The sequence below is a fragment of the Globicephala melas genome, chromosome 6 (assembly GCF_963455315.2).
Source record: "Globicephala melas chromosome 6, mGloMel1.2, whole genome shotgun sequence".
NCBI classification, from domain to species: domain Eukaryota; kingdom Metazoa; phylum Chordata; class Mammalia; order Artiodactyla; family Delphinidae; genus Globicephala; species Globicephala melas.
The window spans coordinates 52923432-52945509 of NC_083319.1; the positions used below are offsets into that span (position 1 = coordinate 52923432).

The following is a 22078-nucleotide window of genomic DNA, read 5'->3' on the forward strand; positions in this document are numbered from 1 at the left end:
TAGTTAGCTAAGAATGGAAGTAACGTGGGTTTTTTGTTTTTTTCATTTAATTTTCCCTCTAACCTCTCATTTCACTATGGAAAGAGCCCTGCTGTGGGTGACCCGGCCCCTATGGTCTAATTTCTTCCCTGCCACTAATCAGGGGGTAAGCAAGTCCACTTAGGATTCTGTGAGTTCGGCATCAGAAGAGGTTTTGTGTGTACAGGTGTGTGCCCCCAGATGACATAATATATCACCATGACTACCCTGGGATCATTCATCTCCATCAAAATTCAGAAAACAGCTTATTTACTCATTTTGGCTGATATCCAAGATCCAGTCGTACCCACCCCATGAGGCAGTTCCCCGGTGGGGATGCCAAGAAGTCTTGGCACATGGGTGATGGAATACCGCTTTGCTGGAGAACCGGAATTTTCATACCACGTCTCTGGTGGGCCCCGATCCAGGAGTCATGGTTGATGTCTCGTGTGAGTCTTGGACCCCAGAGAGGCCCGGGATGAATCCCTGCCCTCCACTGTCCACGTGGTCTTTAATTAATTACCTGGTGGTAGGACCACATCTTAACCTGCCCTTCTGTTCGTTTCTGCTGGAGTGGAGGTGGCAGGGCCCGGGGAGTAAGGCTCAGTAAGAGAGGCTGCTTGTTGTGCCAGGCACAGAGCTATGGCTTTACGCGTACCATCACATTTTAGTCTCAGTGCGTCATTGCCTATGCGGCTGTGTGAACCCGTATTTGTCTGACTGCCATTAACCTCTTCTTTTCCCGTGATTGGCAATTCCCTTTCATCCTCAGTTTATGAAATTGTACTTGCTCCCCCTTTTAACTCTCTAGAATTCTGTGAAGTTTGAATGCTTATTGACTTATGCAAGTGGGTCTTGGTTGGGTATTTCTTGAGGAGGTGTATATTTTAATGGCTTTGGGGGGTTAATGCCTTGTAAGGTGCCCAAGTAATGAAGAGCATCTGTTGGCTTCAGTAATAAATTTTAAGCTTGTTTAGAATTCTCCTTATGTCTTACATTTGAGTTTCTCCAGTGAGCCTTTTTTTGGATCTTAGATGATTTATATCTTTCCGGGGAATCATTTTAAATAAGAGGTCTTCATAAAGACTAGGGCAGATGGATATATATCACACTCTCTCAAACATCTGGGCTAGATAGGGCAGTTCTGTTTGATGTTTGTTACGGAAATGGCACCATCTAATACTAACAACTGTTTTATTCTGATCGTAACATCATGTTTAAAACATTCCTTTCTCTTCTTTCCAACTCAGTATCACTGTACTGACTGGCAGAGTCAGGAGAAGTAGATGTCCACGCCCACAGACCCTGGTGCGATGCCCCACCCAGGGCCTTCGCCAGGGCCGGGACCCTCTCCTGGACCAATTCTTGGGCCCAGTCCAGGACCTGGACCATCCCCAGGTTCCGTCCACAGTATGATGGGGCCAAGTCCTGGGCCTCCAAGTGTCTCACACCCTATGCCGTCGATGGGGTCTGCTGACTTCCCGCAGGAAGGCATGCATCAAATGCATAAGGTAAGAGTTCATTCTCCCATCCATCCATCCATCTTCTGAGTCATGGATGGCTAATAATCACTGATAACCCCCCTCTCTTTTTTCTACTATTGTTTACAAGAGAATCAAGCTAGGTCTTTCTCTTATCTTGTACATTATTGAAAACATACATTCTAAGGCTCTTTTATTGTTACAGATGTTGCACCAGTCAGGGAGATCTGATCTTGGCTTTTTAAAAAGTGTTAGCTACAATATGCAGCTCTCTCTCCCTCTCTCTCTTTTTTTATTTTTATTTTTGGGCCACGCCACGTGGCATGTGGAACTTCCCTGACCAGGGATCAAACCCATGCCCTCTGCATTATTGGAAGCATGGTGTCTTAACCACTGGACCACCAGGGAAGTTCTACAATATGCAGTCTGAGAGATCCTATGAATTGTGGGTTGCAGGTATTTTGGCTTGGCAAATAAGTATATTAGTGAATAAGTCTTGCTTTTTTTTCCCAACTATGTATGTTAAGTACCGTATATCATCCATGAATGAACGTATTGAAAATTATTCTTCCCTAAAAAGATCCCGTAGGTCCCAAAGAATAAAAGGAAAATGAGTCCTTTCCTAAAGGATTTTTTCAAAAAATGTTCGATTGAAATAAAGTAGTTTTTAGGGAATTGCTAAAAATGCACTTTGCTCTCCGTCTGTGAAGTGGCTTTATTCTGGTTTTGGAAGAGAGCTCTGATTTTGCAGAACCCAGGGCCAGTTGTTTGTTTCTGGACGAAGGTTATAATAATCTTCCATTTATGAGATTCGGGTTGTTGCTGTTGGGATGAGCATAACGGTATGACGTGGGCATTATGCCTTTGCAGGATATGCAAAGAAGAGAGAATGGCCTTTTGAGAAAGCAAACATGATCCTCTGTGACAATTTGCTCTGAGAGGTAGCGGTAGCCATAGAAAATCTATGGGACCATTGTGTATTACCTGAAGGTTAGGCCTGAAGAGATGTGTAGAGGTTTTACATCTTTTCCGGGTGACATCACAGGTGGACAGGGTGGTGGAGATGCCCCTTGATGTTAAGCAGGCAAGCTGTGGGAGATACTGGTTTGAAACAGAAAGGTTACCGCAGAAAAGAGCAATTCTTCCCTTTAATTGTGTAGGACTGGAGGTCAGTTTGGGTTTTTTTGTTCTTGTTTTTTTTAATTTGGGGCTGCATTGGGTCTTCGTTGCTGCACACGGGCTTTCTCTAGTTGCGATAAGCGGGGGCTACTCTTCGTTGCGATGCGCAGGCTTCTCGTTGCGGCGGCTTCTCTTGTTGTGGAGCACAGGCTCTAGGTGCACAGGCTTCAGTAGCTGTGGCACACGGGCTCAGTAGCTGTGGCTCGCGGGCTCTAGGCACAGGCTCAGTAGTTGTAGCACACGGGCTTAGTTGCTCCGCGGCATGTGGGATCTTCCCAGACCAGGGCTCGAACTGTGTCCCCTGCATTGGCAGGCAGATTCTTAACCACTGCACCACCAGGGAAGTCCCTGGAGGTCAGTTTTAAGGTAAGGCATTGCAGCCCAGAAGGGAAGATTCATGTTTTGCAAATTTTGTTATTTGATGATTTTCAAATCAGAAAATTAATATATGCTTATTTTGAAAAGTAAAACCATATTGACATAAATAAAAGAAGTGGTTCACCCCTGGTAACAGCTTATTATATATGCTTTTTACACCTTACTTTTCTCCATCTTCAGTAAAAATACCATCTAAGCACAGGTATGCATATTCAGGTATGATTTAAAAAATTTTCCCTTTTACCATAATAGCATCGTATCATCACTGTTAATTACTCTGAAACAACATCTTTTTCATTTAACAACATATCATGGATAGCCCTATAATATCCCCAAGTTCTCTCCCTGCTTTTTTGATTTCTTTTAAACACATTTTTAGCTTGTCAGGTATGTAGAGAAATAAAGTTGCTCGTTTTCCATATCACATTCTTTAGGAGACATATTGAACAGATAGACATATCGAAGTCATTAAATCATCTTGTGTTCATATTAATTTGGGAAGTATATTATAGACCGGATCTGTCACTTGTTAACCTTAGTCCAAGCGGGTTAAATAATTTCAGAAGGGTTTAAGGATGTTTCACCTCCAAAATGAAAGATTTGAAGGAAAATATTTAGCTCACCTCTATTACTATTTAAGCATTTAAAAGTTAAACGTATGCATGAGTGTATTGGGTTAATGTTATGTTTTTGCCCCGGGTTGTTTTTATGTATAAGTGTATCTTCTGATCCCTTCTGTTCCGTTATCTAGCATCTTTGTCACATTTTCTCCTATTCTCTGCCCCCATCAATGCTCTTTTTCGTTTTGTTTTGCTCTCATTCTGCAAGTTTTGCATTTTCTCATCCTGCTTTTCCGCAGCCCGCAGTCCCTCAGATAATTCCCTGGGTGAGGACATGGTGAAGTGCCTGGAGTTCACACCTGCTGACCAGATGCCTTCACTTTCTGAGAATCTTTTTATAGGCAGCTCTATTCCTTGTCTTTCTCCTCCGTCTCCCTCTGAGCTTCAGCTTTTTGCTTTTCAACATTACTGGAAATAAATAAACAAGTGGCCTAAATACATCTGCTGTGTTGCTTTGATTTCCTCTCTATTATTACTATTTAACAGACTCAGAGACACTCTTTATACCAAATTCTTCCCATTTTTCTTCTGAACATCCTCTTTATGGTAAATTTCTCCTCTTTTCAAGTGCATGCTTTTGACTCTGCAGAAATTAACTTTCCTTTCTCCAAAACTGCAAACACTCATACTTTCTTGCTTGAAGTCATTTGGTTTCTATAAACTCCTGGAAATATTCCTTTCAGGCTGTTTTGAAAATTGCTATTCCAGTTTGGGGAGGAATAGACTTTTCCTTTCTCAAACACATGCTCCATTGCCCAATTCTGGATTGGATTAGTGTCAATTCAATGGCTATTTATTGTGTGTCTGTTGTGTACAAGGCCTCAAGTCCTCTTTCCAGCCCCTGTGTTCTTTATTTTTTTCCAAACTCTGCCATTAACCTTTTTCTGTCTTCCTCCCTCTGTAGTATAGCTTCATCTGTTTCACCCTCTTTCCCGTTCAGTATTTACCCCCATTCACCGCTCTACCCTGTCTGTCCCTCTTTTCCCAACTGCCTTGGAACTTTCTGCTTTCAACTTTTAAACTTTCCATGGTTCCTTCCCCTCTGATGAAAAAAAGCTACCAAAAAATAGATCATCACAGACGTTTCAAAGAGTTTTCCTTTCTTCATTCAGACTTTGGACTAGCTTCAACCTACGGCAGGTTTCAGGACTTACGTAAGAGGGTATGGAAGAATAGTTTATATTCGTCTACCTTGTGAACAGAACTTCATTTTTATTTTGCAGGTTTTGACATGACCAAAAACATTTCAACTGTTTAAAGCCTTAACTTTTGACTTCACAGGTAGTTTTGCTGATCCTATTGGTGTAGTCTTTTTTATTTTATTTTTTGTCCCATCTATGAAATCTATGTAAATAGTAATATATGTAAAATAAATGTCAAAATATATGACGATCATATGGGTAATAGATGATTGCGCCACAATTTTGAAGACTTTTTAGGAAGGGGTCTTAAAACACCAGATAGAAATATTATGCCTTAAAGAGACGTCTGACTGATCTTCTGTAAATGTTTCAGCCCATTGATGGTATGCACGACAAGGGGGTTGTGGAAGATATCCACTGTGGATCCATGAAGGGCACCACTATGCGACCTCCTCACCCAGGAATGGGCCCTCCCCAGAGTCCGATGGACCAACACAGCCAAGGTTTGTGTCTGCTACATACCTGATTTTGGCTCTGAACCACAGTCTTTCGTCTTTCCTGTTGGTTATTTTAATTATGACTTCCAGAGAACGTGTTTAAGGAGGATGGAGTCCAGCCGGTTTCTTTTCCCTGTAGAAATCTCCCCTTATCCCCACCAACACAACTTTATGGTTGATGTGGGCAATTTTCTTTGCAAAATCCTAGTAGTTTTACTGGCCACCATGTGTCCAAGCACTCTGCAGAGTGCTTTGTGTACTTCATGCAGAATCTTTACCCTGAACTTGTGAGATGAATTATATTACCCCAGTTTTATAGATGGAGACGCTAAAGCTCAGAGAATTTACTTTGTTTTCTTAAGTTTGCACATCCGGTAAGTGACAGGGCCAGAGGAGACTCCAGGTCTGCCTCCCAGTAACAGCGTAGATGTGAAGGTAAGATGAGCCACCCGTGTCCCTTGAATTGTACACTCCTACTTTGTAAGGTGGCTTTTTCTGGCAGTGGAATAACCTGTCATTGCTGGTGGGTGGCTCTCTTAGTCTCTTAGGGCTGCTGTAACAAATTACCGCAAGCTGGGTAGCTTAAAACAATAGAAATGTATTCTCTCAAAGTTCCGGAGGCCAGAAATCTGAAATCAAGGTATTAGTAGGGCTGTGATCTCTCTGAAGTTTTTAAGGAAGAATCCTTCTTTGCCTCTTTCTAGCTTCTGGTGGTTGCCAGCAATATTTGACATTCCTTGGCTTCTAGATCTGTCATTCCAATCTCCGTCTTGCTCTCCACATGACATTTTGCCTGTGTGTCTGTGTGTGTGTCCAGAGTTCCCTCTTCCTATAAGGGCACCAGTCATTGGATTAGAGTCTACCCTAATCCAGTGTGACCTCATCTTCACTTGATTACATCTGCAAAGATCCTATTTCCAAATAAGGTCACATTCACAGGTACCAGGGGTTAGGGTTTCAACATTTCTTTGTAGAGGACACAGTTCAACCCACAATAATGGCCAAATCAATGTATGGTAGATTTCTCTTCTGGGTGCCTTTTCTCCTCATTATTGAAGGCATATTAAAGATGTCTCAGGGGCTTCCCTGGTGGTGCAGTGGTTAAGAATCCGCCTGCCAATGCAGGGGACACGGGTTCGAGCTCTGGTCCTAGAGGATCCCACATGCCGCGGAGCAGCTAAGCCCGTGCGCCACAACTACTGAGCCTGCACTCTAGAGCCCGCAAGCCACAACTACTGAGGCCGCGAGCCACGACTAATGAGCCCACACACCTAGAGCCCATGCTCCGCACCAAGAGAAGCCACTGCAATGAGAAGCCCGCGTACCACAATGAAGAGTAGCTCCCGCTCACCACAATTAGACAAAGCCTGCGAGCAGCAACGGAGACCCAATGCAGCCAAATAAATAAATAGAATAATAAAGATACCTCAAAGTCTTTTGGATGCAATGTAACCTCTTTTCAGAATCATTATATGTACATTTCATCATGCCAAGGACATGACTTATCCAGCACTAATTAATGTGCTGATATTCTAATTCAAAGTTTATGCTTTATGTGTTGTTGTATATACTTTTTTGTAATTTAATGTATGTGAGTTTTTTCTCCATCCATGATCAGACATCCGTCAACCCAAGGGAAGATTTTTGACTGTGAGGGTTTAGAGAAATGTATTTGCTTTTAAATACATACATATATTTATGTAAAAGCAAGTCATGGAGACATAAGAGTGCATCTTTACTAATATTCGGGCAGGTTTTTGAAGATCCTGGACTCTGATCTGAATTTTGATGGCAGGCAGGCGTACGTTTTGCAAATGACTTGTAAAATCTTGACCATGTTAGAAAAGCAGGCTGAATCATTGGGACTTCTTGAGGTACAGGAAGAAAAGAATTTGACCCATTCAGTGTTAAGAATGAATTGAGACGACACTTCCAGGTTTATCATTTAAATTCTAAAGAGGCAGGTGTGTTCACAGAGCTAATGTAGATCTCATTTTAATACCTGGGAGGTATAGATGAGTTATATTCAGTGATTCTCAGAGCTAGTGGTGGCTCTGTCTGCTCCCGGCTTTGCAGTACCTCCAGTAGTGGGGCCCTAGGAAGACTCCAAAGGAAAACACTTGAAATGCGTGAATTATAAGTGAGCATTTTTACTTTTATGTATCTTAAAATTTCTTTCATAGCTCAGTTCCTTTCTTCAACTTCTAGAATGATGATTTTTTCCTGGAATCTCCAATACTTGGCACAATGTCTAGCACATAATTGGAAATTGAGTAAATTTTGTTCAGGTAGGTAGAGAAGTGAATTTATGTATTCAAAAGTGAACACTTTTAAATAGATCTTAATTTTTATATAATTTCTGTAAGTTATAATTACTTTGGAATGCAGAAGTCTGCATTAAGTTAGATGGAATCAGAACTAGCACGTAATATTTTTCGCTATAATAGTAAAGTGCCTTGTAAGCTGGGGAATTAGTGATTTAAAATATGTCTTTGAATAAAGTAGTATTGGTATAATGCAGTCTTAGTCTATATAATTATCTAAAAAGAATTCAGACTCCATAGTAACATATATCTTTAAAAACCCCGTCGTAGGAAGCCATTTATAAACACACCGGTACAGAGAGGTTGTGGTGTTGATCGGAAGACTGCCAGCTTTAACTACCTAGCAACCTATTAGGTTATTTTAAGGTATTGGTTGAGAAGCAAAACCATTTCCTTCAATAAATACTGAATTGTGTACCTTATGGTCCCAATGATAACATTGTTTATTTTTAGTCCATTGGCTAGAAAAAGCCTTTAAAGGCAAATATATAATATTTAATGTTTGTATGTGTGTGTGTGAAGAGAAAATTCATATAAAATTGGCACTTAAAAATTCAAGTTTATTAAAAGGAGAGAGGTGATTGCCTCTGTCTGAGGCAAGGTGCAACTAGGGAGATAATGGCCCTTGAAGATGAGGGAAGGAAAACTGCCAGTTTTTGACTACTTTTTTTTTAAATGAGCAAATCAAACCAGATTTCAAAAAAAGAGCAGATTCTGCATCAACACAGTCATCCTACAGACAAAGGTATTTCACTCTCAGGCAATTTCTTCACTGTTTTCTCAACTGAAGATAATTATGAAAATATGTTGTATCATTTAGATTCTGATTTTCCTGAAGTTTTATGGAATGCAAGTCATGTCATTAAAAAAAAGAAATCTCTCTCTCTTTAGCTGAAACACTGTCACATTTTTAATGTCATACTGTGATAGAATGATTCTATTAACATCCCCTAGAAATTCTAGGCAACAAATTTTCCCACCCCCAGTTTCTTCTTCTTTCCACACTTGAGGGAGAATTTTGTTGTATTGATTAATTCTGGAAAATGATTTTTATTCCACTCTTAGTTTCTTAGCAAATGTGAGGTAAAATGAATTACTGTACTTAATGTAACTGTCTCATCTTCGTAACTTTGCCTTGCCAGGAGTTCATAGCTGAAAAGAGCAGATTTGATGAACAGCGTTGCACAGTTGCCTTTAGATTGGATCGTCTGATGTTTTGGTCTGTTGTATTAGGCATCCTGTGATTTAACATGGGTAAACTATAATTGATGATGCCCTCAGGAAGGAGGATGGACTAGAAGGCAGGAGACATGACCCATTTTAACACCTGGTTGTATCCCTTCTACCATGAAAATGTCAGTAACTATAGTAGGAAGTTTTTCCTCCAGTGGTAGATGCAGGGTTGGTCAAAAAGGTGTTAGGAAGGTGCTTTCCTAATGAACAAACTACCATTTTGCACCAGCATTACAAATAGGAGGTGAATGTTAACCTCATTAAGAAGGAAGAATGTTAATGATGAAGTTAGGTGTATGTTATCGATATTCTCTAAATGTTTATTGTTATAAATAACAACATCCTGGGATTTAAATTTCTGCTTGTCTTGCAAGCTGATTTCAGGGGCATTTTCTTGGCTAACTTTTATGACCAATTAGAATCCTAATGGCTGCGTGATTTTTGTGCTCCCTTATAGAGTAGGGATTTGGGGAATGAGTTAGCAGTTTTTCCATTTCTCTTCAGGGCAGGATTACTCTGAATGGAGTTCTACAATTCACCAATTGATAGAACAAAACCTACTCTTGTCTTAGAGGATCAGGCTAAATTTGTTTCCCTCTCCAAATGGCAGTTTGAGGTAAAAGTAACTGTATCCTTTATTTTCTCTAGTCTTGTGGATGACGATGATGAGTCCCCAGGCAATGTGGGTCAGATATTCCTGGGCCGCTGTGATTCCACATAGATGCCTAGAGCTGTCTTGGCTCCAATGTGACAAGGGTTCACACACACAGCAGGTGCCTAATAAACACCCATGTGATGACCTTTAAAATAAGTGTGATGCAAGTGCATTTATTAAAGGCAAAGCCCTTTAATCTAATGTTTTACTTGTGTCTTAGGACACCTCTGAGTTGATGAATTACACTCAGTTTGAATTGAAGATGACCTTTTGGACTGCAGTAGGCCACTCTGTCCTCTCCTTCCCCTTGGATTTCCCTTCAGCAATGCTCGGTCGTGTGTTTTTCTAGGCATTCTCTGTCCGGACTGTACAGTTCATCTCTTGAAATAAGTTCCTTGAAATTTTTGTGCATGTTGACTTTTCTTTCTTAAGTAAAGTCTTCTTAACTTTCCCATTTAGATCTCTTGTAACCGAAGCAGATTACTCTCATTTTTATATTGTATTGTAAATGGTTCTAGAAGATTTTTGAAACTTTCAAGCCTTTAATTTATTTTTATAAAACCAAATTAATATTAGACCATGGAAAGAGCATATGCCTTGGAATCAGACAAACCTTGGTTTGAATCTTGGAGCTACCAAGATCTGGTTGTGTGACCTGGGGTAACTCGCTAACTCGCTGAGCTTCCCTTTCCTCATTTTAAAAAAATGAGGTGACAGTACATATCTTCTGGGGATGTGGTGAGGACTGTAGAAAACATGTATACTCCACTCACTTCCCTCTAATTCGTCTTACCATTTCTGTGCTCCCACCAGCCTTATACCCACTGGCCAGTCTACCATCTCACCTTCAGTCTACTGGAGTCCGCCTTACTCACACATGGCAAAGTCCCCGGGGACTAGTGATCCCCAGAGTCATAACCAGTGACCAGTGATGGAGTGTAAATACCCCAGCTCCTTCCCTGGGATAATTTGGAGGCAAGTTATGTGCCTTTTATCCCAGAACTTGTGCATGAGATTAATCTTCAGGTACCCACTACAGCAACTGGCTTAATCATGCACCCATTACTGGCTGCCGTCCCTTCCGCGTAGCACCTTTCCACACCCCTGCCAGTGCCCCTGTGCCTTCCAGATAAATCAGCTCCGCTTAATCCTTCCCTCAGTCTCTGTTTCCAGGGAGAACTCAGCTAAAATAGTATGTACAGTGCCTTGCTTAGTGCCTACAACAATGGAGGCCCTCAATCATGGCAAATTATTCATAAAGTGCATTATAATAAACCAAGTAATATCCCCATGAGAGACTCATTCCCCACGGCGACAGAGCAGCCACCTTCAGGTTCTGGTCTCCAGGTCGGGCTGCTTTTAATGTATAATACTTTCCCCTGGTGCCCTTCCTTTAGGTGTACGACAGCCACTACCAGTTTACTTTCTAGGACACATATGGCTGTCCATCACTTGAGATGTGGTTAGTCCCAGTGGAGACAGCGTCATAACTGAATAGGAAGAAAAGAACATAACATCTCTCTTTAATAATTGTTATACTTTGAAATGATAATATTTGGGGTATGTCGATTTAAATTATATGTTATTAAAATTACTTTTGCCTGTTTCTTTAAATTATGTATACATTTGATATATATGTTTTAAGTTATATAAAAGCCCATAATTATTAAGTTACCTATGCTTTCGATGTCTGTCCATCAGTGCTGTTCAGGAAATTATCAAAACGTTCGGGAATGCTTCTCCTTCAGGGTCGCGGGGGGCAGCCTGTGACCTCTCCTTTTGTGTTTCATTCTAGGCTACATGTCGCCGCACCCGTCTCCGCTGGGAGCCCCCGAGCACGTCTCCAGCCCTATATTGGGAAGTGGCCCAACCGCACCGCAGATGCCACCAAGCCAGCCAGGGACCCTCATCCCAGGCGACCCGCAGGCGATGAGCCAGCCCAACAGGGGGCCCTCGCCTTTCAGTCCCGTCCAGCTGCATCAGCTGCGAGCTCAGATTTTAGCTTACAAAATGCTGGCCCGGGGCCAGCCCCTCCCGGAAACGCTGCAGCTCGCGGTCCAGGGGAAAAGGACGTTGCCGGGCATGCAGCAGCAGCAGGCGGCGCCTCAGCCGCAGCCGCCACCGCAGCCGCAGCCACCGCCGCCGCCGCAGCAGCAGGCCCTTGTCAACTACAGCAGGCCATCTGGTAGGTTCATAGGCAACCAAATGAATAACGTGATGGTCCACCTCGGACGAGAAGGACTGCTAACTGCACAGAAGCGCTGGGCTGGTGGTATCGGCCCAGGGCTGACGTAGCCTTCTGTTGCACCTCCCTGGCTCCCTTGTCTTTGCTCCACTTAGCTGGCCACGCTTCTCGGTCTCCTCTGCCTACGTCCTAGAGCAGTGCTTCTTAAACTTTGCAGACTCTGGCACAAGCCGTGGCTATAAGCACAAAGCCCCATGATTTCGCATTCTCTTTCAAGCGGTGCGAGGTTTGTCGGAAGCCCGTCTACACACACCCCAGGTTAGGAACCCCTACACCCCGTGCGTTCTGTTGCCAACACGCACGTCTCGAGTCTGCTCTCCTTGAGCTATGTCGTGTCTGTTTATTTATTTATTTATTTACGTCTGTCCCTTTTTGTGAAAAGCATCTGGGGAGGCTTCCGAAGAAGCATACCTGCGGTAAAGGAATTACCAAGTAGAAAATCAGAGACAAAGGGAAGTAGAAATCAAGGTCAGGGAGGTTGGCAATGTGGGTGGGGGGGAGCTACAGGAGCTGCTGCATCTGAGCTTCCAAGGTGACTCGAGTTTCCTGGCAGTCAGGAAAGGAGACAGGGTCAGGTGCCTGATACTCACCACTCGGAAGGAAGTTGCTTACCAGTTTCTCAGTGGACACAGAGTCTTTTCTAGCATGAGAGTATAAAGTAGCTTTCCCAGGTGGGAACTTTTTAAAAAATTATTGTTATTATTATTGTAAGGGGCACTGCATGGTAGAGGCATTGGTAACATTTGTTCATAACAAAGAGAGTAACAGAATCCACATGGCCTATTTCCCGTGTGCCCTGGCATCAGATCTGAAGCTATGACATTATATAATGGGTTGAGAGGAGGTAGTCCTTTGTACGACCTTCTGGTGGTCTGGCTTGATCCCACGGATAGAATTCAGAGCTCCAAGGGGCTCTAGGGTGATGGTCCATGAATGTTGTTTTCTCTGGGAAGGTTTTGGTTAGCAACTAGATAAGCAGAGAGTTTATGGTTCTATTCTACCACAGTTTTGAATTCCAGAGAATTTGAATCTTAGGGAATTTGAATTCCAGGGTGCTTCCTTGTCCTTGACACCCTTTCCTGTGAATGGTTCCCTCTCATTTGGGCAGGCCCTGACAGCTGATCATTGCAACTAGTTTGGGATATCGGTCTTCTTCTTAGGTTTTGGGACTTAGACGAAGGGAAAGAGTTCAGATGATTATTATTATTTTTATTATTCTACCTTCTGAGTTTGTAAATGTTTCTTTTCTGGTAGAGGAAACTCTTAAGGGTTGCCTACTAGAAGGATAAACGCATCTTGTTAATTGTAGATGGAGCCTTAGGAATGGTTTTTCTTAAAGAGCAAGAAAGTATCGCGGCATCTCTAGGTTTCGGTGTGTTCACCACGATGCTCTGGTAGGTAGAGGACCCCATGGGACCAAAAATCAGAGACGGAAAATGTTGTACAGGAAAACCATGCATAAAATGCTAGTTTGAACACTCAAGTGTGTTCAGAGGCTTTAAAACTGTAAAAACTAGCTCTCAGGAATGCAGCCAGAGAGAAGCAAAAATGTCTGTATGTCTATGCATGTGTGTAGCTTGTGCTTACTGAGTGCCTGCTAGCTTACCTTGTACTCCACGCTCAGTAGTAATAAGTACCTTGCACGTGTGGCACATCTCGGGTATGGAGAGTCAGGATTCAATGCCAGCAGTCTGACTGGAGAGCCCATGGCCTTATCCCCTTCCCCATCCTGGCTCCTTCGTGACCAATAGGCTCATGACAAGGGAAAGGCTCTTTCCCAAGCTCTGTGTACCAAGTGCGGGCATTTCACTCCTGTGCATAGGAAGGAAAAGGATCTCTGCTCCTTTCTGAGAGCCTTTTTATTCAGACTCTAGACACGGTGTCAGCAACATTGGTGACCTTGATATCCTGCATCTCAGTATATGAGGAGCATTAACTAGAGGAGGTCCCAGTAGAGGCTGAATGGTCATAGTCAGATTGTTGGTAGTTTAAGATGGAAGGAGCAAAATCTACGCCTCCCAAAAGGTAATCGTGAGGGACCATGTCACACAGGCACACTTCCCCGTGCATCGCATCTTGTCCTGGGGTATGCCCTCATCATGGACCTCAGCGAGGCTTGCTATTTTTAAAAATGACCTACGAGGGCTTCCCTGGTGGCGCAGTGGTTGGGAGTCCGCCTGCCGATGCAGGGGACACGGGTTCGTGCCCCGGTCCGGGAAGATCCCACATGCCGCGGAGCGGCTAGGCCCGTGAGCCATGGCCGCTGAGCCTGCGCGTCCGGAGCCTGTGCTCCGCAACGGGAGAGGCCACAACAGTGAGAGACTCGCGTACCGATAAAAAAAACAAAAAACAACAACAACAACAAAAAATGACCTACGCACAATAGGAAAAGTTTCCAGGGTATTGTTCAAGAAGGCAGCAAGCTAAGTGATTTCGTTTGAGAAACCCTTTCAGCCAAAGTCACCACAGTGAGATCAGATGACGTAGTAAAACTTAAAGGATGGATTTTCAGTTAGCCGGACACTTGTGTGTAACAAATACTTCACATCCTGACCAACACAACCCTGGGTGCCTTTTCTGGATCATTTCCAGAGAAGAGGGCTCCATTTTTTTTTTTTTTTTTTACCCAATGCATACATCTTCCCTGCCAGGGTCCTGTCATTAGGGGGAACTTGTTTTGTTACTCACTGCTCGTGTCTTTTGTATTTCCAGCAGTCATTAGAAATGCAAATATTTGGGCGGATAGTGCCAGAGTGGGCAAAGAGGCTATGGATAAAGGAGGAAAGAGGATACTTTCTTCAAATAGAGCAGACTCATTCCTGCCACTGGGAGGGGGAGGTTACATTGCTCATCTTGTCCCCAAATCTCAGATTTCACAGGGAGATGATGACCTTACTTGACAAAGACACATTTTTTTTTTGCATGGGTATTTCGGACAAGTCCAAGGAAGACACCAAAAAAGGTTTTTTAAGTTAATATTACTTGTATTAATTGTTTATCCCCCTCCTTTTCTTAAATAAAGCAATATAATTGCTTATAAATGCCTCTGCTAATATTTCAGGAAAAAATCAATTTAAGTATGTCAGCTTCACGGGTGGTAGCTATGATTCCATTTTTCTCTTGTCCCATTTGCGGGTGTCATTCATGTGTGAAGAGAATCTTTTTGGCTGGGGTGATCTGCCTCAAACCTACTCCAAAGTTATCATTCACCACAAGTGCCACCACCAGAGAATTACAGTTTGACTGGCGGAAGTGTGTACTGAACAAGTAAATAACTCTGGTCCTTGCCTACTATGGGCTCCACTCAAATCAAACCCAGCGTTTTTCTTTTAATTTTGATTCATTTTTCTTTTTAGAGACTAAAGCAAAGTTCAAAATAGGAACTGAAAAGTTTTGGGTTTTTTTGCGGTGGGTAGGGAAGCCTTCATGGTAGAAAGTGAGAGATTTACTGGTGATTTTTTTCAGTGCTTGTGCCTCTCCTGCTTCCCCCTCTCCTTGTTTTAGTTATCTAAAATTTCTTCGTATGCTTCATTTAAGCATCATTATTACATTTATTTTTTTCAGCCTCTGGAAACCACTTAAATCCTTGTCTAATGCACACACGGTTATTTGCATAAACATCCTTCTGTGCAGAGGGTAAAGTGGGAACTCTGTACAGAAATTCTGTACATGTGAGACTTAGGTAATTTAATAAGTTTGTTTACCTTTTTCTTAAATTCAGGCATCTAATAAAGATCCCTCCCCCCCAACACTTAGCTGCAGTGGGACACCCCTCAGGAGAGTCAGGGCGTCTACCTACCTTGACTTCTAAAGTGAGGACCCACGGGAAAACAGACACATTTTGTACCTCTGACAATTCAGCCTAAGTTGTTTATATTGGCGAGGGAATAGGAGATAAGCTAAAGAATGTAATTTGTCCTCCATCTGAAGATATCAGGGCGTGAGTCCTTATCGTTTTGCAGACCGTGAGTGTCTGTTGTCGAGATGCTTTCTGTTGATACAGAGAAAATCCATTCAGGCAACTCAGCTGCCTGAAGGACAGGCAGAACACCTCATGGTTAGGTAGTTGTGTTCTGGGCATGTCTAGTTGCAGCAAGTTGCAGGCAGTCCCCTAGCCTCTGTAAAGAGAAGTTTCTATAATCTGTTGGAGGGAGGATAAAATAGACCCAGGCAGTAAATGAACTTGCAGTTTTTAGTTAGAAAGGAGTTTGCTTGTGACTGATGGGGGATTAGCAGGAAGCACATGGCAAGCCGACTTATCTGAGTGTTTGTGCTGAGTTGTATTAAACTGTGGAAACATTTTGAAGTTTGCTCTAGAAGAGTGCACTTCCAAATTTGCCGGCTAATACAGTACCAAATTTCCTTGAAAGCCTTTCTTTTGCTGTGGAGCTTTTCTGAAAAGCTGAGTGATTAAACTAGGCTTCTTTACCTTGGTGTCCTTTGTGGCAGTAAATATGACCAGAGCTGAGGGTTGGGCGCATAGCCACATTGTCTCATTGAATCCTCACTAGCACCCTGTGAGGTGAGTACTGTACTGTTATTATCCCCATCCTACTGACGAGGAGACTGAAGCACCAGGGGCTGAGTAACTTGCTGAGACTCACACAGCCCGTAGGTGAAACTTATCAGTTATTTTGGAAAGACACAAGGTGCACCTTGTATCTTTTGGAGTTGTAGTCCTTTTGGAATTGGAGATTTGAATATCCAAGTCCACGTTTGGGTCTCTCTGGCTTCTCAATTTTAAGGGTCCTTCAACCACATAAGGATGTCTCTGTATTAATGGATTAAAGAGGCCTAGCTGTGTGTATGCATCAGGTCTAGTTCACAGTCATGGGCTGAAAATGGCTAGATTTGGAACCGGGGATATCAGACACGCTCTGGATACGTCCCTTTGATCGTATGGTTTTAAAAACAATGACTTGAATATACCTCGAGGAGTTGGCACACACTTCTACATAAGTATTACAAGCCACAATGCTAGAGAAGAAAACGCCCAGAGTAAGTGAAATGTGTACACTGTTGCACTGGTATGGCTTTTATTGATGACTTATTTAAACTTTGAAAGGAGGAAAAACACTTTGAGAACTGAATGTAGGGTAATTAGTATGATATTAATCTTATCAGTAAGACCCGGATTTTCTTTTTATTAAAGGGCTTCAGTGTATTAAATCTATTATTTGGTGTGCTCATACAGATTCTTCCAATATTTTTAACTACCAGTTTCTTGAGCTTATTAGGGAAATTCATAGAATCACAGAGAATTAAAGTAATTGTTAGAAATCTCTATCTCCTCTCTTTTGGCTCAAGCAACCCAGATAAAAAATACCTATCCTGTTTTAAAGGCCTTGAGGGAAAATATAATAAAAAATGTCCCTCCATATCTCATCCCAATGCTTAACAACCTTAAGATTTAATGTTTAGAAATTGGTTTCTTACATATGGATGAAAGAAACTAAATCTGAAATATTATGAAAAGCTATGCATTATGTAAAAGACCTCCCATTCAGAAAAAGAATCAGAATGTACTTAGCTGAAAAGAATCTCTTTATTATAATAGTATATCTACAGTGCCTAAAACAAAAAAAACAGAAATGCATTTTTCCCTCCAGAGCTTTTCATCAATGCTAGAACAAGGGCTACAGATTACCTTAAGGAGTCTTAACTAGCCCTAGGTCTTTGGGAAAGTCTTACCTAATTTCAGAAGGAAGTGAACAGAAGACCAACAACACTACACACACACATGCTCACAGACACATATACTCACACTCACACACACTGTAGTTTCCTAAGCACTTTCTTCTAACTCTTCCAGTTCCTCCTGTCAGAATGTTTGCTATCCTTGCGTTGTCATTTAAGCCCACTTCTAACTGGCGTTTGCTGGAAATTGAATAAATGTGTCTACTTTTTCATAATGTATGTCTTTGTATGGTTAATTATTAAGTCGCTCTGAAGTATAGAGATGATTAGTTTTGTTACCATTTAATGATTTTAATATTTCTCTGGAAAGATATAGAAAACACTTGGAAGAATGCCCATGAGAGGTTTTAACATCTGCTTACTGAGTTTTTTTTTTTTTTTAATTTACTAACCCCTCTGGTAGCATCACTAATTTTATTTATAACTTTGAAGTAAGTAAAAATTCACCTAAGAGGAGAGATGGAACACTTATTTTAGGTCCAGACCTAGCAATCAATTTAAACTCCTGAAGTTTAATGTGGGAAATTGCTTTAAATTAACTTAAGTGCATTTTGATAAGCTTAATGATTGCGTATCCCTTTATTCTGATAACATGAGAAAAATGCTCTCTTGAATCTTAATATTTGCTAAGTTTTCTTAGGTGGAATGAGCAGATTCTTTTCTCCCCCTGCACTGAATGTTTTCAGAAATATTTTCTAATACGTAGTAAAAAATTAAAGTTCCCTAGATGCACTGATGAAGCCTGAAATACAGTTTATAGGTCATTTAGGGAAAATGCGTGCCCCTTTTAGTTCGCGTCAGAGGACTGGCGAGCTGCTGCCTATACTTGTAAAGCATGGGTTCTAACAGCAGGGCTCTTCCACGCTGGGATGAAGGGGGCTTGTGGTGTAGTTTGCGAAACGTGATTTTGGGACCACACCCAAATTGCATCCGACTAGCGGGTGATTCCCTTGCTTTTTCAGAACCCTGAATGCACCTGGAATTATTTTTAAAATCCCGTTGTAGACCTACACTAAAAGCTGGCTGTCCATTCCTTAATCAGTTTATTACCTAAGAGTCATTTTGGGTCCATTTCCCTTTGGGATAGATGCCAGCTTCTTTTCTTTATTTTTTTCTTTTTTCTTTCTTTTTCCCCTTTCCTTTCGCCTCCCGCCTTCCTCATCTTCCTCCCTTCCCTGCTGTTTTCTTCTCGTGAGACCTTTACTTGTCCCCATCGCTGGGCTCGCAGGGGGCAGCGGGCAGGCCGGGTATGGGCACGGGGTGCCTTTCCTCCCGAGCTGCCCATGTCGCTCTTGTCCCGCAGGCCCGGGGCCGGAGCTGAGCGGCCCGAGCCCCCCACAGAAGCTGCCGGTGCCCGCGCCCAGCGGCCGGCCCTCGCCTGCGCCCCCTGCAGCAGCGCCGCCGCCCGCGGCCGCCGTGCCCGGGCCCTCGGTGCCACAGCCGACCCCGGGGCAGCCCTCGCCCATCCTGCAGCTGCAGCAGAAGCAGAGCCGGATCAGCCCCGTCCAGAAACCGCAGGGCCTGGACCCCGTGGAGATTCTGCAGGAGCGGGAGTACAGGTAATGCACCTGCCCCGGGGGTAAAGACGCTGTATTCCGGCAGGTACCACCCAGCCTAGGGGGTCCGGTGTCTGCTGGTGGTGTGGTCATTCTTTTCTGTGGGACCAGGGAAAGGACTAAGGGAAATTGCAGAGGCCAAGACTCAGGCTTGAGAATGATTTTAGAACAAAGTCTCAAGAGAAGAGTTTCTTTGCCACTGGGATGGGGGTGAGGACCCTCTTCTGGGGGTTCTAGGTTCCCAGGACTGTGCTTTTCACTCATTCAGTCAGAAGACTTTTATGCACCCCTATGACATGCCAAGATCAAAAGTCCAGCCCGGAGTTCCTAAAGATCCAGGAAGGCCGTCAGCCCACACTTAGATGATGCACTTTCCTTCTGGTTTGTCAGTTTGTCCTTGAATGGTGACTGTAAGCGGCTCAGATGTTGAGTGTTCTGTTGGCCTAACCTTCAGGTTAATGACACATCTAGTGATACTAAAGCGGTACTTCAGTAGCATGATATAATGTCTTCTTTGATTGAGTTCATGCATTTGTTGGTCTGTGGCTTGGTCTAGCTTTTGGGCTAGGCCCTATGTAAGTGTCTTCACATGGGGTCCTTATTTAAACTCTTACTCCAAAAACTTCATTTTCACCTGATTTGGCACATTTATCTAAATCAGGGATTGGCAAACCTTTTCTGTAAAGGGCCCTAGAGTTTCTGTCGTAACTACTTAGCTCTGCCCTGATGGTGTGACAGCAGCTGTGTTGGCCGTGTTCCAGTAAAACTTGATTTATGAGAACAGGCTACGGGCAGGGTTTGGCTGGCAGGCTGTAGTTAGCAGATCCTTGATGTACATGGTTAATGTCAACCAAAAAGAGAGTCCAGTAAGTACTGAGTCAAGATAAGATGAAACGAAGATCACGGTTTTGGGAGTTAGCCAGAAAGCATGCTCTGCCACTAATTAGCTGTGTTGCCTTCCTCAAGTTACATCGTTTTTCTGTGACTCAGTTTCCTCCTATGTTAAAAGAGGGTATTATAGTATCTTTTGTAGGGAGAAGATAAAATGATACAAGGACTGTCAATACATATTAGCTATTATTATTATTTCCCCAGTATGATTTAAGTTAAAAGACAATTAGGGTTTAAAAATTATAGGGGATGTTAGTAAATAATGTCTAGGAGCCCTTATTTAAAAACATTACCTTACTCTTTATTGGAAAACACGTGACTTATCTGTTATTCTATTCAAATACTAAGTTACCAGCTTTAAGAGTTATTTCGAAAGAAATCACAGTAACTTGCCATTAAATGTGTGTACCTTTTTGGATGAAGAGTATAACTTTATTTTCACTGCTATTACTAATCCTCAATTAAGAGCTTTTATGTTTCTGTTTTCAGCTTTTCACGTATCCCTAGAGAGCTAGATACCCATCATCAATTGATATTTCAGTGTTAATAGGCAGATTCTGTTGGGTGAATAATCGCAGTGTGGTATAAAAGTCAAATATTAGCACTGTGTACTCATTTGGGGCAGAAAAACTGTATTCATATGCAGTCCTTTCTTTATGTTGCTATTGAATAAAAAAGTCAAAAGTCTTTTTTTTTTTAAAGACAGTAAATGAGATAGAGGGGTATCGTTTGGTTACTCTGAAATTCTGACTTCCTAAGAGCTAACGTTATTTTCCCACCTTGAAGGTACAGAGCTACCAGTCCCTTTGTTAAATCATATGAACTACCCTCGTAACACAGACACTATACCTAGAAATACATCCAGATTTTTTTCCCCCTTACTCATCCTATGTTGTGTGTGTGTGTGTGTGCGCGCGTGCGTGTGTGTGCGTGTACACGCTTACTGACTCCTAAACCTTCTTTTTTCATCTTTACCAGAATTGTATTTGCAGGCCTTTCTTGTAATGAGCTCATTTTAGCACTTTTTTTCAAAATGATCTTAAGGGATGGTCTCCCAAAGTATTCAGTATTAATCAGTACTATTTAGCCTATTCCAGTGTGTGGAAAGCTTTTGTCCTCCACACCTGTGTCAATTAAAAAAAAAAGTATCTATCAGTATCTTTTAAATTGTAATCATTGCAGAAGGTGGTGGAATGGCTCTTTTTCATATTAGTATTATTACTTGATAAATGTCTCCTCTTTTGTTAAGCCGCCTGGCTTTTGAAGTGGTTGATTTGGCAAGCCTGGGTTCACAAAGCTGGTGGGTCTTTTGGCCTGAAGTCTCCCGTGGCCATCTTGAGAAGAAGCTAAGGTTTACACTGGCAGGGTTTTGTAGGGGCATCTTTTGTCTTCTTCAGTTATAGAGCAGTAGCTGGCTTCTGCCTCTATGAAGATAAATTGTCCAGCTGCAGAGATTAGTTATATTTATCCCTTAAAAAGGGTTAGATTAAGTCCCTTAGGCACTTGTAAAAGACAGCTAAAAAACTCTTTTCCTTCTGCCCCTCTTTGAGAGAACGGCTTACTACCCTTTAGCACTGATAGGAAGAGTCCAGTCTATCTTTGTCTCCTGATTGAGGATTTGAGCAAGGTCTTTAAAAAAGTCTCTTTTATAATTTCATAAACTTGGTTTGAGCAAAAATCACCTGTCAGAAATTCTTTAACAGATGTTCGTTTCTTTGACTGTTGTAATATCACTTACCTTGCCTATGAAAATTGAAAGGAAATTGTCAGAATCTTAATTTTTTTTACTTTTAAGTCACTTGGCCGCTTTTCCTTATTCCTCATAAAATCAGAATTTTGACAGATTGATCTTTTTTCAGTAATAGCATAAATAAGTTTCTGCATATGAACACTTTGCCTCAGATCTATACAAGCTCTTCAGTTAAAAACATTTTGTTCTCATTTAAATTGGATCCTTTCTTTTAGACCATCCTTTTCTCATGATGGAACTGTACTGCTTTTCTCTGTAGTAAGTGTCAGTGACTTTTTTTTTTTTTGGTGTTTTGGCATGCTTTTTCGGCCCTGTCAATGTGCCTAACTTCAGTTCTTCCATCTAGGATTAGAGGGTTGGTCAGAAGTGCTCCACGAATTATCATGTTAGCATGTAAATTACACAGATGTTT

General features: G+C 42.2%; 1 protein-coding gene across 6 annotated transcripts in view; it reads left to right on the top strand.

The window, feature by feature from the left end:
- The window catches only part of SMARCA2 (SWI/SNF related BAF chromatin remodeling complex subunit ATPase 2), a 172684-nt gene that overhangs the window by 12530 nt on the left and 138076 nt on the right, over positions 1-22078 (top strand). For 4 of the 6 annotated variants that reach the window (XM_060300876.1, XM_060300878.2, XM_060300877.2 and 1 more), the window contains exons 2-5: positions 1269-1529; positions 5192-5321; positions 11323-11712; positions 18773-19028. In XM_060300876.1, the coding sequence (XP_060156859.1) occupies positions 1305-1529; positions 5192-5321; positions 11323-11712; positions 18773-19028 (1001 nt within the window). In that variant the 5' untranslated portion in view covers positions 1269-1304. The remainder of the gene's footprint in view (positions 1-1268; positions 1530-5191; positions 5322-11322; positions 11713-18772; positions 19029-22078) is intronic. The other 2 variants (XM_060300880.2, XM_060300879.2) reach the window with 1 other exon arrangement.